Here is an 18,549-nt window from a genome sequence, read left to right as displayed (position 1 = left end):
CATTCACAAGTGAAACTGCTAACGCCATCTATAGGGGTAAAAACAAAACTGTGAGTTACACCATTCTTCCATTTAACAGATCTATATTTCAAAATTGTATTGCAGTACTTAAGCCAATAATTTTAAAAACGTGACTTACACAACTTCGGGTTTAACACCGTCAAATATTGTTGACAGTGAAGGGGTGAGTGGTGGAACACAGCATTTAGTGCAATGCTACACAGACAAGTGGTTACTCAGTGCAATGATTATCTCTGACACAGTCTCTGTTTCATTCATGTTTCCTCCTCGTTTTCGTAATTATTCTGTCTTTTAGATAGCCTGTCTACAAAACATCATATAAGTTATGGAACAGTTTCAAAGAGCGGTCGACACTGGCCATCACATAAAATCATGGCATGTTCTGTCAAAACATTCTGCAATGAACTGCAAATGGTGGCATCTGCACTGGCCATCCCATCACGTCACGTCACGTCATATCACAGCAGTGTCCAGGTTTCTCGAAAAGAAAGTTTTGACAGCTGCCACCATACGTCCATTGTTGATCACATAACCCCTAACGTGTGTCGCTTTGGATCTGAGGAAATTCTCTCTGGATTCCAGCGGGTATCTGATTTGGTGAAGGCTGCCGGTCTTGCTTACGAGATCAAGGCAGAGCTCACCATCTGCAGCATTGTTGACAGAACCGACTGCGGACCTTTAGTGCAGAGCCGGGTGGAGGGTCTGAATCAGAGGCTCAGACGGTTTTGCGACCGTGTTGGCTGCAGATTCCTTGACTTGCGCCATAGAGTGGTGGGGTTTCGGGGTCCGCTGAATAGGTCAGGAGTTCACTACACTCAGCTGGCGGCTACACGGGTAGCGGAGGCTGTGTGGCGTGGACTAGGCGGTTTTTTTGGTTAGAAGGCCTCGGGAAAGTACGGGGTGGGTTGCAATCTCAAAGGGTGCATGGCAAATACAGGACGTGCTTGGATCAAGGAACAGTCGGAATTGTAGTAGTAAATTGTTGTAGTTGTGCTGGGAAAGTCCCTGAGCTTCAAGCGCTAATAGAAAGCACAGAAGCTGAAATCGTTATAGGTACAGAAAGCTGGCTAAAGCCTGAAATAAGTTCTGCAGAAATTTTTACGAAGTCTCAGACGGTGTTCAGGAAAGATAGATTAGGCAGAATTGGTGGTGGAGTGTTTGTGTCTGTCAGTAGTGCTTTATCTTGTAGTGAAGTCGAAGTAGATACTCCGTGCGAATTGGTATGGGTGGAGGTTATACTTAACAGCCGAACTAAGTTAATAATTGGCTCCTTCTACCGACCTCCAGACTCCGATGATATAGTTGCTGAACAGTTCAGAGAAAATTTGAGTCTCGTAACAAATAAATTCCCCACTCATACGGTTATAGTTGGTGGGGACTACAACCTTCCCTCGATATGTTGGGAAAAATACTTGTTCAAAACCGGTGGTAGGCAGAAAACATCTTCCGAGATTGTCCTAAATGCTTTCTCCGAAAATCATTTCGAGCAGTTAGTCCACGAACCCCCGCGAATTGTAAATGGTTGCGAAAACACACTTGACCTCTTAGCCACAAACAATCCAGAGCTAATAAAGAGCATCATGACTGATACAGGGATTAGTGATCACAAGGTCATTGTAGCTAGGCTCAATACCGTTTCTTCCAAATCCACCAGAAACAAACGCAAAATAATTTTATTTAAAAAAGTGGATAAAGTGTCACTAGAAGTCTTCCTAAGAGACAATCTCCATTCCTTCCGAACTGACTATGCAAATGTAGACGAGATGTGGCTCAAATTCAAAGATATAGTAGCAGCAGCAATTGAGAGATTCATACCTCATAAATTGGTAAGAGATGGAACTGATCCCCCACGGTACACAAAACAGGTCCGAACGCTGTTGCAGAGGCAACGGAAAAGCACGCGAAGTTCAGAAGAATGCGAAATCCCGAAGATTGGCTAAAATTTACAGACGAGAGAAATTTGGCACGGACTTCACTGCGAGATGCGTTTAATAGGTTCCACAACGAAACATTGTCTCGAAATTTGGTAGAAAATCCGAAGAAATTCTGGTCGTATGTAAAGCACACAAGCGGCAAGACGCAGTCAATACCTTCGCTGCGCAGTGCCGATGGTACTGTTACCGACGACTGTGCCGCAAAAGCGGAGTTATTGAACGCAGTTTTCCGAAATTCCTTCACCAGGGAAGACGAATGGAATATTCCAGAATTTGCATGAGTTTCTTAGGGGTTGCGAAGCAACTCAAATCGCTTGATACGGGCAAGACTTCAGGTTCAGATTGTATACCGATTAGGTCCCTTTCAGATTACGCTGATACAATAGCTCCCTACTTAGCAATCATATACAACCGCTCGCTCACCGATAGATCTGTACCTACCGATTGGAAAATTGCGCAGGTCGCACCAGTGTTTAAGAAGGGTAGTAGGAGTAATCCATCGAACTACAGACCTATATCATTGACGTCGGTTCGCAGTAGGGTTTTGGAGCATATACTGTATTCAAACATTATGAATCACCTCGAAGGGAACGATCTATTGATACGTAATCAGCATGGTTTCAGAAAACATCGTTCTTGTGCAACGTAGCTAGCTCTTTATTCGCACGAAGTAATGGGCGCTATCGACAGGGGATCTCAAGTTGATTCCGTATTTCTAGATTTCCGGAAAGCTTTTGACAACGTTCCTCACAAGCAACTTCTAATCAAGCTGCGGGCCTATGGAGTATCGTCTCAGTTGTGCGACTGGATTCATGATTTCCTGTCAGGAAGGTCGCAGTTCGTAGTAATAGACGGCAAATCATCTAGTAAAACTGAAGTGATATCAGGTGTTCCCCAGGGAAGCGTCCTGGGACCTCTGCTGTTCCTGATCTATATAAATGACCTGGGTGACAATCTGAGCAGTTCTCTTAGACTGTTCGCAGATGATGCTGTAATTTACCGTCTAGTAAGGTCATCTGAAGACCAGTATCAGTTGCAAAGCGATTTAGAAAAGATTTCTGTATGGTGTGTCAGGTGGCAGTTGACGCTAAATAACGAAACGTGTGAGGTGATCCACATGAGTTCCAAAAGGAATCTGTTGGAATTCGATTACTTGATAAATAGTACAATTCTCAAGGCTGTCAGTTCAACTAAGTACCTGGGTGTTAAAATTACGAACAACTTCAGTTGGAAATACCACATAGATAATATTGTGGGGAAGGCGAGCCAAAGGTTGCGTTTCATTGGCAGGACACTTAGAAGATGCAACAAGTCCACTAAAGAGACAGCTTACACTACACTCGTTTGTTCTCTGTTAGAATATTGCTGCGTGGTGTGGGATCCTTACCAGGTGGGATTGACGGAGGACATCAAAAGGGTGCAAAAAAGGGCAGCTCGTTTTGTATTATCACGTAATAGGGGAGAGAGTGTGGCAGATATGATAAACGAGTGGGATGGAAGTCATTAAAGCAAAGACGTTTTTCGTCGTGGCGAGATCTATTTACGAAATTTCAGTCACCAAATTTCTCTTCCGAATGCGAAAATATTTTGTTGGGCCCAACCTACATAGGTAGGAATGATCATCAAAATAAAATATGAGAAATCAGAGCTCGAACACAAAGGTTTAGGTGTTCGTTTTTCCCGCGCGCTGTTTGGGAGTGGAATAGTAGAGAGATAGTATGATTGTGATTCGATGAACCCTCTGCCAAGCACTTAAATGTGAATTGCAGAGTAATCATGTAGATGTAGATGTAGATGTAGAAACTCATTCCTTCCTGATACATGACCATATGTAGATCTCCGTATTTCCTTTGGTCGTGGATTTTGTTGTTTCTTGTAAATTGTTTCATTTTGTTATTTCTTTTTTTAAAATTTATAATAAATGATAAAAGATTAACTAAAGCACTGAAGCAGCAATCTGAATTGTACAATATGAGTGTACTAAATTACTTGCCCTCTACAACATTAATAAAGGGATTTTTTGAACATACTGGTACCTTGTTTAATATTTTACATTGAAATGGATTGCAATATGACTGCAACTTTAAGTGAAAAAAGTATTGTGACTAGAATCAGATTGATTTAGTAAGTGAAATTTATTTTGAATATTGTCAGGCATTTGTAGTGTTTCATAAAGTAATGGACTGAAACTGTCAGACATTGCAACAGAATCAAAACACTTTTTGTGAAGTGTACATCAAGTAATTTAGAGTTGTTTATTTTAATATGTGTTTGTGGCAGGTTTATCTCTCTGGATTGTATATGAAAAAGGTTTGGAAGGATAAGTGGTCAACATTTATTTGGTTTCACACACTAAGCACAGTACCCCCTAATGCACTTGAAGCATTAAATGCCAAATACAAGATGTAAGGAAAACTGTAAATCTTGAAAGAAAAGGTATTGAGGGAGATATGGCTATTGAGCAAAAATTTGCACTGGACTGTCAACTAAACTTAACCTTAAATAAATCCGTTTTTCATAACATGTGATGGCAGCTTGTAACAATATATTCCTTTTAGTAATTCTGGGTACCGTTTGAAGTAACAAATGAGAAAACTGGTGCTTTGACTTTCTAAAATATAAAATGCTGATTCCTCTTCCTCGAGCTCCTTGTATAGTTTGCGAAATTCCCCTTCTGTACCAAGAAATGACATTTTCCAGGCCCATCCTCTTTTTTTCCGTTGTTTTGCACTTCTGTATTCCTTCTGTAAAATACAAGCTATGCCTGCAAGCTGCAAAAAATTTGTATAATAAACATTATTTTCGTACAATTGTGCATTGTGTATATGCACTTTGTGTGTAAAAACAGTTAAAAATCATCTTGTGAAGATCGCATTCCCACGAAAAAACAGTTGAGAACAGCCAAGCGAGTTGAAATCACCTGACTTGAATTGACTGGAAGTGCCGTGACTGATGGACAGTGTGGATAAACCTCAATATGATGGTTCTGTGACATTGTGGTGCCATGACATAATGGTGCTGTGACATGATAGCGCCGTAACATGACGCCGCCGTGACGACCAGTGTGAACTGTCCTTAAGTGTTGCAATAAAGTGAATTTATTAAACCCACAACATGGCTTTCAAAGTTGTTATTTTCAAAATCTATTCTGCGTAAATAAGTCTTAGTTTGGTAACTGTTCCTGATACTGGGAGATTCAGTTATAAAATCTGTTTTTTCATTTCAGTACTCTGATAAGGCCAATTCACACTGGCCGTCCCTGAAACATCATGTTGCAGCACCATCATGTCGAGATGTATTCACACTGTTGGTGGCCGGCCGGGGTGGCTGACGGTTCTAGGCGCTACAGTCTGGAACAGCGCGACCGCTACGGTCGCAGGTTCGAATCCTGCCTCGGGCATGGATGTGTGTGATGTCCTTAGGTTAGTTAGGTTTAAGTAGTTCTAAGTTCTAGGGGACTGCTGACCTCAGCAGTTAAGTCCCATAGTGCTCAGAGCCATTTGAACCATTTGAACACTGTTGGTCACGTCAAGTCAGTTCGAGTCACGTGATCTAAAGTTGCATGGCTGTCATTAACTGGTTTTCTTGTGGGAACTGTAGCCTTCACAAGATCATTTTCAACTTCTTTTATGTGTGCAGTGCACACGCACAACACAGTAGCTAATATATGTGGATGCTGGCATTTACATTTGAACGAAAATGTCATTTATTTGACTTAAATTGTTTGCAGCTTATAGGGATAGCTTGTATATGAAAGAAGGAGGACAGAAGTGCAAAACAAAATATAAATGAGTATTGGACACGAACAATGTCATTAGGTGGAACAGAAGGGGAATTTCACACACTACACCTACAAAGAGCTCGTGGAAGTGGAATCTGCATTTTATATTTTAGAAAGACGAAGCATTAGTTTTTTTTTATTACATTAAAATGCACCCAGAATTACTAAAATGAACACCGTCTTATGAGCTGCCATGACATCTCGCGAAAAATGTACTTGTTTAACGTTTAGTTTATAGTCAAGTGCAAATTTTTGTGCAGTAGTCATATCTCCCTCAACACTTTTCTGTTAAAGATTTGTAGGTTTTCTGCACATTTTGCATTTGGCTTTTATTGTTCAAGTACCTTATTTGTACTGGGGTTATCTAGAAAAACCATACAAATACAGACCACTAACGCTTGCAAAATTGTTTCACACACATTCCAGAGGGCGAATTAACGATAAGTTAGTCTGCCACAATCACATATTTAAACAAACAACTTGTAGTGTCAGGAGGTTTCAATCAATTTCTTTATGAAGCACTACAAATGCCTGACAACATTAAAATAAATTCCAATCATCAATCAATGTGATTCTGCCCAGAGCACTTTTTTCACTTCAAGTTTTAGTCATATTGCAATCCATTTCGTTGTAAAATGTTAAACATGGTAATGGTATGTATAAGAATCCACTTGTAATGGCACTTGGTAGATGATTCCAAAGAGATAAAAAAGCGATGCACAGCAGCAGAGATGCTGTTAGATGAAGGAGATGCGATTATCATATTTTTAAGCTGGCAAAAAGAGAAGTGTCTATGGAGTGTCTTGATGAAGAGAGGATGCAAACGTTTTTATTGTTCTTCTTGTTGTAACAATTTTCTGAATAAGATTGTATTTTAGGCTGATATAAAGAAAGTGCAGTGAATTACAGTACCTGTTTATTTATTTGACTAACACTTCATCTCACCACATCAAATTATAAGCGTCTTTCATTAGGCACATGGTCAACAATTAGCACCTTCTATGAAGCCTGTATTCGAGATGACCACTGTGGCAGAAAGAAGAGGTTAAGTTTCCCAGAAAAAAGAAAATACAGCAAAGGACATTTACCATTAAATTTCCAAAAAGTTCATTTCAAATTTGTTTGATAGTGTCTGTTCAGTAGCCAGCCGTAAAAGCATTTTGTAAACTTCCATATATCACTTCACTGACAAAAGTCATAAAACATTTCCAATTCAAAAACTCTAATTCATTATCCAACCAGCAAGTAATAAAAAATAGAATAGGATACACACTTTTGATATATAGTAGAGGCAAATAATTTAGCATGCTCATGTCATACAATTGAGGCTGCTGCCTCACTGTTTCGATAAATCTTTCGTCATTTACTATAAATTTTAACAAAGGAAATAACGAAACGAAACAATTTATAACAAATAACGATCAAAAAACAACTGATGCCAACCACAAGCCCCATGACAAAAAGAAATATGAAGATCTATGCATGGCTGTGAATCAAGAGGAAGTGAGCTTGGGGGTTAAGTGGTCAACAATGTATGGATGATGTCAGCTGGCAAAAGATTTCTTCCCAAGAAACCATGATGGTGCCATGACATGACATGATGAAACAGAATGGCCAGTGGGGATGCCACCATTTGAAATGCACTGCAGAATGTTTTGGTGGGATAGGAAGTGATGTGACATGATGGCCAATGTGAACTGACCTATAATCTGATCTCCTTTAACTAATAAAGGCCCTTAAATATTTGCGAGTTCTCTGTAACATCTTCATTAAGTGTTTCAAAACATCAATATTTATATGATGATATTTTAAGGCCAATTCATTCTGGCCATCACATCACAGCAAGTCCCATTAAAACATTCTGCAATGCATTTCAAATGTTAGCATTCACACTGGCCATCCCATCACATCACAGTACCATCAAGGTTCCCCAGGAAGAAAGATTTGATAGCTGATGTCATCCTTCCAGTGGTGATAATGTAACCTCTGTCCAGATACATGGCCACATGTAAGTCTCCATATTTCAATTCATTGTGGTTTTTGTGGTTATCAGTTATTTGTTGTTTCTTATAAACTGTTTTGTTATTTCTTTTGTTAAAATTATAATTAATTATGGAACATTAATGGATGCAATAAGGCAACAGTTGAAACATATGGCATGAGTGTACTAAGTTACTTGCATCTACTATATATATAAAGTGGATTATTATACATACTGGTACTGTATTTAATGTTTTACGATGAAATTTATTGCAAGATGGCTGCACCTTAAAGTGAAAAAGGTATAGTGGGTAGTATCAGGTTGATTAGTGAGTGGAACTTATTTGTCTGTTGACAGGCACTTGTGATGGCTGATAAAGAAACCTTTAGACACTGCAACAGTGACAAAATGCATTATTGTGGACTATAAATAAACTAATGTATTAGAGTTGTATTTTATTAGGTGTCTATGGCAGCCTTATTTATTATTACAAAACTCTGAATTGTGTGTGCAACGTTTTTGCAAGCACCACTGATCAATATTTATATAGTTACATTACCGAACCCCAGTACAAATGAGGTGCTTGAACTATTAAAAAGCTGCACGGGGTAGCCGCGCGGCCTACGGTGTCTTGTCGCGGTTCGCGCGGCTCCCCCTGTCGGAGGTTCGAGTCCTCCCTCCGGTGTGTGTGTTGTCCTTAGTGTAAGTTAGTTTAAGTTACATTAATTAGTGTGTAAGCCTAGGTACCAATGACCTCAGCAGTTTGATCCCAAACAACCTTACCACAAATTTTAAAAAAACTATTAAAAGCCAAATACAAGATGTAAGCAAAACCTATCAGTCTTGAAGGGAAAAATTTTGAGGGAGATAACTATTGCACAAAAATTTTCCCTGGACTGGCAGATAAACTTAACCTTAAACAAACCAATTTTGCATGGGGTGCGATGGCAGCTTGTAACACTGTGTTCCTTTCAGTAATTTTGGGTGCAGTCTGATGAAAAAAAAACGGTGCTTCGACTTTTTTCCTTGAGCTCCTTGTATAGTATTTGGAATTCCCCTTCTGTACCACATAACAACACTTTTCGGAATCACACTGTTTTTTTGCATTGTTTTGCACTTCTGTCTCCTTATTTAATATACAAGCTATCCCTGTAAGCTGTGAAGTATTAGAGTCTTATAAATGTCATTTTTTGTACAAATGTAGGCTCCAGCATCCAAATATATAAGCTATTGTGCTGTGTATGTGTACTTCTCAGGTAAAACCACTTGAAAACCATCTTGCGAATGTTTCAGTTCCCACAAAAAAATAGTTGAGGATAGCTATGCGGGTTGAGATCACGTGACTTGAATTGACTTTACGTGCTGTGACATGATGGACAGTGTGAATATACCTTAAAGGCCAATTCACACTGGCCATCACGGCACCACCACGTCAAGGTGTATTCACACTGTCCGCCACGTTACAGCATGTCAAGTTAATTCAGTCATGTGATCTCAACTCGCATGGCTGTCCTCAACTGTTTTTTCGAGGGAATTGCAACCTCCGCAAGATGATTTCCAACTGTTTTTACGTACGAATTGCCCACAACACAACTTGGTAGGTCGTTTACGTGGATGCTGGACTCCACATTTGTACAAAAATGACATTTATTTGTCTCAAATGATTTACAGCTTGCAAGCTTAGCTAGTATATTAGAGAAGGAAGACAGAAATGCAAAACATCACAAAAAAGAACGTGGGGTCCGGAAAACGTCATAAAGTGGCACGGAAGGGGAATTTCACATGGTAGACATGGAGCTCGAGGAAGAAGAATCTTCATTTTATATTGTAGGAAGTCGAAGCATCAGGTTTTTATTTGTTACATCAAACTGCACCCAGAATTACTAAAAGGAATAAAGTGTTACATGCTGCCATTACATCTCGTGAAAAACTGTGTTGTTTATAGTTAGGTTTAGTAGCTGGTTCAGTGCAAATTTTTGTTCAGTAGTCATATCTCCCTCCTATCTTTCTCTTCAAGATTTATACTTTTTTATGTCTTATATATAAGTTTTAATAATTCAAATGCCTAATTTGTACTGGGGTTAGCTTGTGAAACCATGTAAATATTGACCACTGACTTTTGCAGAACACACACAATCCACAGAGCTACTTAAAAATAAATAAGCCTACCACAAACACATATTTAAACAAATAACTTGAAGTGTCTGAATTTTTCAGTCCATTTCCTTGTGAAACGTTACAAATGCCTGACAACAAACAAATAAATTCCACCTACTAATCACTCTGATTCTATCCGCAGTACTTTTTTCACCTCAAGTTGGAGACATATTGAAATGCATTTCACTGTCAAATTTTAAATACCGTACGGTATGTATAAAAATCCACTTCATAAATATAGTAGAGGGCAGTAATTTGGTACGATCGTGTCGCACAATTCAGACTGCTGCCTCAGATTCAATTACTCTTTCCTCATTTATTATAAATTTTAACAAAAGAAATAACGAAACGAAACAATTTATAACAAATAACGAACAAAAAACAACTGATATTAACCACGAAAACCACAATGAAAGGCAATAAGAAGATCTGCGCATAGCCTTGCATTGGGGGAATTGCGTTTCAGGGTGATGTGGTCAACAACTGACGGATGACGTCAGCCGGCAAAACTTTCTTCCCGCGAAACTCGACGGTGCCGTAACGTGACATGCCGCCAGTTGAAATGCATCGCACAATGTTTTGGCGGGACGGGACATGAGATGATGTGACGGCCAGTGCAGTTGACCGTGAGTTGACGGTCCCGTGATGTCCAATGTGAATTGGCCTTTATCAACGTAACTTTCAAAATAAGTAAATAAACCTTCAATGGATCATTATATCGATAGTTTATTGTATGATGTTTGTATTTGTTGCCGCTGTCGACAGACCGCAGATTTAAATCCTGTAAGTTCGATTAGTCGAAATGTCGATTCACTTGATTGAAATATACCGCGAAATTGTTCTAAAATCACGTTACGTGCTTTTAAGTTTACCTAGTAAGCTAAAATTAATGAAAGTGATGTGGAACGTTTGGAGAATCGGAAAATTTCTGTGAACTGACCTTCTTCGCAGTTCAGTTGCAATTGTAGTTCTAGCTTCAAGTTTCGAGCTGGCAGGTGTGTCGTCAGCTGCACAATCGGATTCGATGTTTAAACAACTCCGGATTGAAAGTAAGTTTTCCCGATCACGGGAATAACAGCGTGCGATATAAGGTGTTTATTTAATGATGTTTTCATAATGTTACAGTAGTACATCCCTAAAATTAGTAAAGCCACAAAGGAACCTTTTAAATAAACCCGTCTGTAAAAGGAACAACAAGGCACATGGCGGAAACATCTTGCAATAACAGGTAATTCTTCAAGAGCCGAAAGTTTTCATTCTGTTCATACGTTTTTCAGCATGATTTGTGTCCAATATAAGCATTAACTCTGTTAGTTAGAACTGTGTAACCACCAATGAACTGGTATCTTTTTCTGATACTGAAAATCACTAACAACATTCTCTGCTTAACTCATTGACTCATGTTTCTCAATCTTTTGTTGTATCCACCTATAGTTACACCACAAAGAGATTTAAATAGAATAAATTTTAAATTCTGTAATGTAGTGTTTGCTGTTATGAAAACCCTAGGCAGATTAATACTATGTTTTGAACTAGTATCTTAGGTCCTGATGCTTGAATTTATGGAAACAAGCCAAACACATATATTGTTGACACTGAGTTGCAATTTCAATTATAACCCTGTTAGTTATCATTTTCTTCCAAATAATGTGCATATATTTACGCTACACAATCATTTCTGCTTGCAAACAGGGATATAAATTCAAAGAGAGAGGATTATTTGGAGTGGAATGAATATTTTATGGCCACTGCTTTTCTTGCTGCGAAACGTAGTAAGGATCCTTGTTCCCAAGTTGGTGCATGTATAGTAAATAAGGAGAAGAAAATAGTGGGTATTGGATACAATGGAATGCCATCTGGTTGCAGTGATGATCAATACCCGTGGAATAAAACAAGTTCTAATAAACTGGAAACAAAATATTTTTATGGTCTGTATGCCTTTGACTAATTGTTCAGTCATTCTTTCTTATTCTGACATGTGTGCCCATTAGACAGTAACTTCCATGAAAATCTGATATGCAAATGTTTACATTGGTGTGCAATTTATGGGTTTCCTCTACCATTGATAATAGTTTCATATGTTGACTACTGTAAGGCCACCAGTGGTCACAGCAGAGCCTCATTCATGGGCTGGCCAGTGGCCAAAGGTCCTTCACTGTGTGTGTGCAGCAGTCAATTTCAAATTGTCATACCATTATTTACCCATGTTTGGAAACCAAAAAAAGAAAGTGGTTTTAGACACTCAGATTTAGCATGTGTCCTTACTTAGTACTTTTGTGAATACAAAAAATGACATACACCTATTTTCTTTGGAAAGACGTCTCACAATGTGTGTGTGTGTGTGTGTGTGTGTGTGTGTTATAAACATTTATTACTGAAGTGGTAGGCCTATATGTTTGTTATGGTTAATAAGACTTAAACAACTGTGTTTATTACATAGTTAATTCCATTATTATATTCATGTCATTCAGTTGACTACCGTAAGAAAAACCCCTCTCATTGTGTACTTACCATTGGCTGCTGAAACAACTTCTTGTGTCCCCATCACACCTCACACAGTGCATTGCCAATTTTTCCCCTTCTCTGCAAAATGTGGGGCCTAACAGCACTGTCTGTATTCTAGGCTTTCACTCAAGCTCATAATCTGACTAGCAGCTTATATTTTGCTGTTACCAAATATTCTGATAAATTGCTTTGTGCCAAACTTATTTATATCTAAAACACTGCTAGGATTAAACATTGACAATTTCCAGTGCATGGGCAATATCCCACTTAACTATATGTGTGGCTTAAGTGAGTTGAATGGTATGTTCCCTCTTCTTGTGCAGATACTTGGTGTTAGTCAAAGGTGGCCACATGATGTGTTGGAATATTTTTTTTAACAATGGAGACACTGCTATACACTTTTCGGGTCGACAGAAGTGTCCGATCCCACGTGTCGGCTTTGACCCGTGACGTAAGGGTGTTGTCGTGTGTGACGTCATGACGGCGTGGAGTTTGGTTTGAGTGTGGCTGTCTCCAGTTCTGTTTTATCTTAGTTTATTTACTTTTCTGATCTGTTCGTTCTATCTCGTGAGATTTTTTTTTAAATTTAAAAACACTTATTATGATATGAATATAACAGAGGGAAACATTCCACGTGGAAAAATATATCTAAAAAGAAAGATGATGAGACTTACCAAACAAAAGCGCTGGCAGGTCGATAGACACACAAACAAACACAAATATACACACAAAATTCTAGCTTTCGCAACCAACGGTTGCTTCATCAGGAAAGAGGGAAGGAGAGGGAAAGATGAAAGGATGTGGGTTTTAAGGGAGAGGGTAAGGAGTCATTCCAATCCCGGGAGCGGAAAGACTTACCTTAGGGAGAAAAAAAGGACGGGTCTTTGAATATGTCCGCCTGCGCCTGCATGTGTGTGGATGGATGTGTGTGGATGGATGTGTGTGGATGGATGTGTGTGGATGGATGTGTGTGGACGGATGGATGGATGGATGTGAAAGGGACGGGTATACACTCGCTCGGGCGCGCGCGCACACACGCATCCATCCACACACATCCATCCACACACATCCATCCACACACATCCATCCACACACATGCAGGCGCAGGCGGACATATTCAAAGACCCGTCCTTTTTTCTCCCTAAGGTAAGTCTTTCCGCTCCCGGGATTGGAATGACTCCTTACCCTCTCCCTTAAAACCCACATCCTTTCGTCTTTCCCTCTCCTTCCCTCTCCTTCCCTCTTTCCTGACGAAGCAACCGTTGGTTGCGAAAGCTAGAATTTTGTGTGTATATTTGTGTTTGTTTGTGTGTCTATCGACCTGCCAGCGCTTTTGTTTGGTAAGTCTCATCATCTTTCTTTTTAGATATAAAAACACTTATTACTTATTTTAATTATCTGTTTCCTCCAATTTCTGTTTTAGTTTATTATATTTATCTTTCTGATCTGTTCGCTCTATCCCGTGAGATTTTTTTTTTTTTTTAAAGACAAAAAACTAATCAGCTACTGAAGCATCTTTATCTTCTATGTGTTGCAGGGGTTATGACCCTTGGGGAGGTGGGTGGGTATTCATGCATGGCTGTCTTCACTTACACGTTGTAGCTACGCAAGGCGTCTAAATTTGTTTATATTTAGTTTGCCCCCCACCCAAAACACCCCATTTCCTGCGCTTGTCCCGTTAGTGTCATTAGGCTTCTTGTGGAAAGCGTGTGTGTTTTGTTTTTGTTTCCGCCATATTTGTGACGTCATGGGTCAAAGCAGACGGGCGGGATCGGACGCTTCCGTATTTCCCACTTTTCTAGGTATTAATTTCTTTGACTTTCTTAGTACTGTTATGAAGTTATTAAATTGTTTATAACTTACATTTCATGTACCTTTGTTAATATGTACATGTGTTACATGTTTCACTTTAATTCAGTTCAGGAAAGCACTGTACTTTTCGTGAAACTGTTAAAATGAAAGTCAAGAAGATACAAATCTTTGCAGTCTGTGTATTGCATTTTGTATGTAGAAGCATTTTCTACTAATTTCCATGTAAGTGCATATGACTAAACAACAGATGGATACAAATATGGACACGACAGAAGTGTCAGATTCCACCCATATGCTTTGACCCATGGCCATCAACATGGGGAAACGAGTACTTCCAGCGTATACAAAATGGCTGACAATGGTGTCACTACATACACACGCCAACAAACACGAACAAATATAAAAATGACACAGTAATGCCTCACTCCAAAAATAAAATGAAAGTAATAGGACAACCGCAGAAAATTGGCGTTTTAGGGTGGGGATAAGCTAAATATACAACAATAAACAACTGCCCCATCACAGAACAAATATTAAAAAATTAAATTGTAGCATTTCGCTACACCAACACCACCACAGGAATCTGACATTTCCAGTGAACTATATAGCTCAACCGGAGCTACCAATACCAAAAATAAACACCTACAACTCCAGAAAGAGGAATCAGACCTTTCCCTTGGCCTATATAGCTAAACAGCAGTTATCAATACCAAAAAACCAACACCTACAACTCTGAAAAGTGGAACCAAATCCCCCACAACTCAAAAACCCAAATACTCCATATTCACTACATCAATTAAAACACAACCGACCAACCTTAAATTTACAAGACACAAAACATCAAATACAATACAATACAATAAAACAAAAATTGCTTACCAATAATAGCTGGAAATACCATCTAGGTACATGTACACACACACGCCACAAACGTGACACCTAACATATTCAGCAATAAGACCAACCATCTGCAGAAAGTGTATGAGAGACATCATATCATCACGCATTTCAGAATGTAATGATACAATTGTGAACTTCACTGTCATATCCATACCCAACGGGGAAAATAAAAAAGAAAGAAAAAGAAATATTAGACTTCTTTCTGCACAACAAGCACCAAATTAATCAGGCCTAACAAAAATGCCAAATACATAAACAAAAAATAACTGTAATCACTCGCTGAAAACACTTCCACAACCCACGTTACTGCACCATCTACCTAAACTCAGAACCACCTTATCACGATGACAACCAAAACTCAAATCATCCCAATATCACAAGTTAAACTCGGCCTGTCTGCCACCAGTGGGCACCATCAACTACAACCACCAGTGGGCACCATCACTACAACAAGACATCTACAAACACAGCCAACTCAAAAAAGCCACACCATTACATCATGGGTCAAAGCAGATGGGTGGAATTGAATGCTTCCGTAGATCCCAAATATGCAAGAGGCATGTTCCCGTACAGTTCATTTAGTAGCCATATAAATGGATATCTGTCTTTGCAAACAACAGGGAAAAAAATAGGTGACATCTATTTATACTACCTGGTTTCAATTGTTGTAATCTCATATTATACTTACCTGTTTTGTGATGCAGTTTGTCATGCCGAAATGAATGCAATATTGAACAAAAATTCAGCAGATGTGAAAGACTGTTCTATGTATGTTGCTCTGTTCCCATGCAATGAATGTGCAAAGATAATAATTCAGTCTGGCATTCGAGAAGTCATTTATATGTCTGACAAGAATTCCCACAAGCTGGAAACCATTGCTTCCAAACGAATGTTTGACTCTTCTGGTGTCAAGTACTGGTAAGTGGAATGAACTTTTATCTTTTTCTGAAACAGAATTACTAACAACATTCTCTGCTTAAATCATTGACTCAATTTCCATCTCCTTTAGTTATACCCGATTACAGTAATTCCACAAAGGAATTTAAATAGAATTAATTTTAAATTCTGTAATGTAGTGTTTGCTCTTATGAAATCTCTTGGCAGATTAAAACTGTGTATTGAACTGGAGATTTAGGTCGTGATGCTTGAATTTAATGTAGATAGATAGCTTTATGGTAAGAAAATTTCTACAGTAGCAAATACCAAGGATGACTGTAGATGTTCTGCGTTGGACCACAATTTTAATCTTGTTAGCAGTTTCAATATATGATAAAAGACAGCAATGAGACATGTTGAGCTATAAAAACTCAATGCATAAACCCATAATCTGTGAATCTGAAAAGTATTTGTATTGAACAGTAGTAAAGTCATTTAGAATGATTGAGAGTATGTGTAACTATTCCCAAAAGTACATATAGTTGCTGATTTGATTGCAATAATTTTAGTGTTTATTAACATTTTTATAATGTATACAGATCCTTAGATTTCTGTAAATTGTATAAATCCATAGTGTGTTGATGAATAAAATAAGTATTTTGCTTCCAGGCAGTATGTTCCAAAGCGCAAACATATTGTTATAGATTTCACAGAAATCAACTGGAATGAAATGACACAGTGTCCACCATCTCCACACAAAGATGCTGAATTGCACGAAGAGATAAAACTTGACCAAATGATCTTGACACAGAATCATCTATGATATGATTCCAGATGTAGAGAGTGTGTGTGTGTGTGTGTGTGTGTGTGTGTTTTACTGTGCTGAGAGCTCACCAGTAATAAAATCTGTGATTTACATGTATAAGTGATGAATAAATATTTTATTTTACAAATGATGAATAAATAGTTTTATTTTATACATAACACCGTGGAAAGGGACCTATTTTTTTTTTTTTTTTATGTCCCGAAGTAAAAAAATAGTTAGTCTTTATATCTGTATGTTGCTACCAGAAATTTCACTCTTATATGCTTCATCTTTGCAGGAAGTGTTTGATTTTATACAGTTTTGCAGAAATGATGTATACATAACCAATGACTATGACAAAAGTAGATATGACCTGCTTTGTCGTATACTGTCTCATTTCAGTCTGAAGAAGTTGTCTAAAAAGATCATTAATACACCATTGGAAAGAACTGTTTATTGTGAACTGCACTTCTGCATTGCCTTGACTACTGAGTGCTGAATCTATGTGGCACAACTAGAAAGCTAGAGCATTGTCTGATTATTTGTAAAGGACACTTCTTTGTTAACATTGAAAGTCCTTTTACATTTTCCCCTCATTAATACAAATGAATCTTCGTGATTATGTTATTAAGTACGAGGGGCAATCTTAATATTCTCATAATTTTTGGTTCTGGTTTGTGGGTCTTCGTTCATTCGGTTCAAACAGGTGTCCCATAAATCTGAAGGAGAGCCTTCAGGAATGTGGACTGAGTCAAATTATACCTTAAGTGGCAGAACCCATCATGGTAGACCATCACTGCAAAGTATATTATCAGACAATTTGACTAATGCTTACCTACACACATTGATAATTATGAGAATTACTTCTTGAATTTGTGTAAAATAATTTTACACAGAACACTATCTGCTGTCCATGTACTTGAGAAGTTAAAACGTGTTCATATTTAACTTCAGTCTTAACCAGAATGTACACCCAGAGTCATAATATTTTATTCAATCACAGGAGTGACTATTAATGTACTGTTTTGCTTTAGTTTGAAATATTCAGAGGTTCCAGTTTGATGTCTGTTATTGTCAGCAGCGTAAAGGCTTTTGCACCAAAATACAAAATTTCAATCCTAACTAAAGGCATAGAGACAGATGACAAGTAAATTAATTTTACTTATAGTATTATGGTTGTGAATTTTGCAGTTCTTCTTCTGTACACTCTTATTATCAATCAGAAATACCATTAGGGAGTACATGAATTAGCACTTAAGTCTAAGAATTCTGTGGTCCTTGGAGAGGCAATCTGCAAGAGGATTGATTATCAACTATACACAATATTAGTACTACACACTTCTGTAGCATGAATTATTTTATACTTTTACCATGCTCTATGAGACCAATGTACTACTAAAAGGTTTCTCAATGCAACATTAAATCTTTTTGCCGATTACTTGGGACTTCTAGTGAAATATATTCCATAGAGACTAATGATTAATACAATCATTGAACTACTTTAACCATTGGTGAGTGGACTGGATTAGTGAAAACCACTTCCTCCTCCTCCTGCAGGTTTAGGCCTATGATCTGTTCTGATCTCACCATCTCTCTCGATCTTCCCATGCTTTATATTGCATTACTAGTTTAGGAAAGTCTTTGTGTTGGCATATGAAGTACATTCTCTCAATTTTTCTTGTTGGATTACCTTTTGGGTTATTGGTTGCATTTCAAAGTCTTCCTTTCTCAATTTCTAATTTAGTCTTCTGAGGTGCAGCCTTTTACACATCTTAGA

General features: G+C 38.3%; 1 protein-coding gene across 1 annotated transcript; it reads left to right on the top strand.

The window, feature by feature from the left end:
* The first annotated feature begins 10,494 nt into the window (after window positions 1-10,494).
* LOC126199035 (deoxycytidylate deaminase) lies at window positions 10,495-16,915 on the top strand. The gene is made up of 5 exons (XM_049935735.1): window positions 10,495-10,923; window positions 11,000-11,102; window positions 11,567-11,802; window positions 15,796-16,009; window positions 16,637-16,915. The coding sequence occupies exons 2-5, from the start codon at window positions 11,077-11,079 to the stop codon at window positions 16,788-16,790; spliced, it is 630 nt and encodes a 209-aa protein (XP_049791692.1). The 5' UTR covers window positions 10,495-10,923; window positions 11,000-11,076; the 3' UTR covers window positions 16,791-16,915.
* The last annotated feature ends 1,634 nt before the right edge of the window (window positions 16,916-18,549 follow it).

This window comes from Schistocerca nitens, chromosome 8 (assembly GCF_023898315.1).
Source record: "Schistocerca nitens isolate TAMUIC-IGC-003100 chromosome 8, iqSchNite1.1, whole genome shotgun sequence".
Classification (NCBI taxonomy): domain Eukaryota; kingdom Metazoa; phylum Arthropoda; class Insecta; order Orthoptera; family Acrididae; genus Schistocerca; species Schistocerca nitens.
The sequence above is the reverse complement of the archived record's forward strand: the minus strand, read 5'-3'. Positions and strand labels throughout refer to the sequence as shown.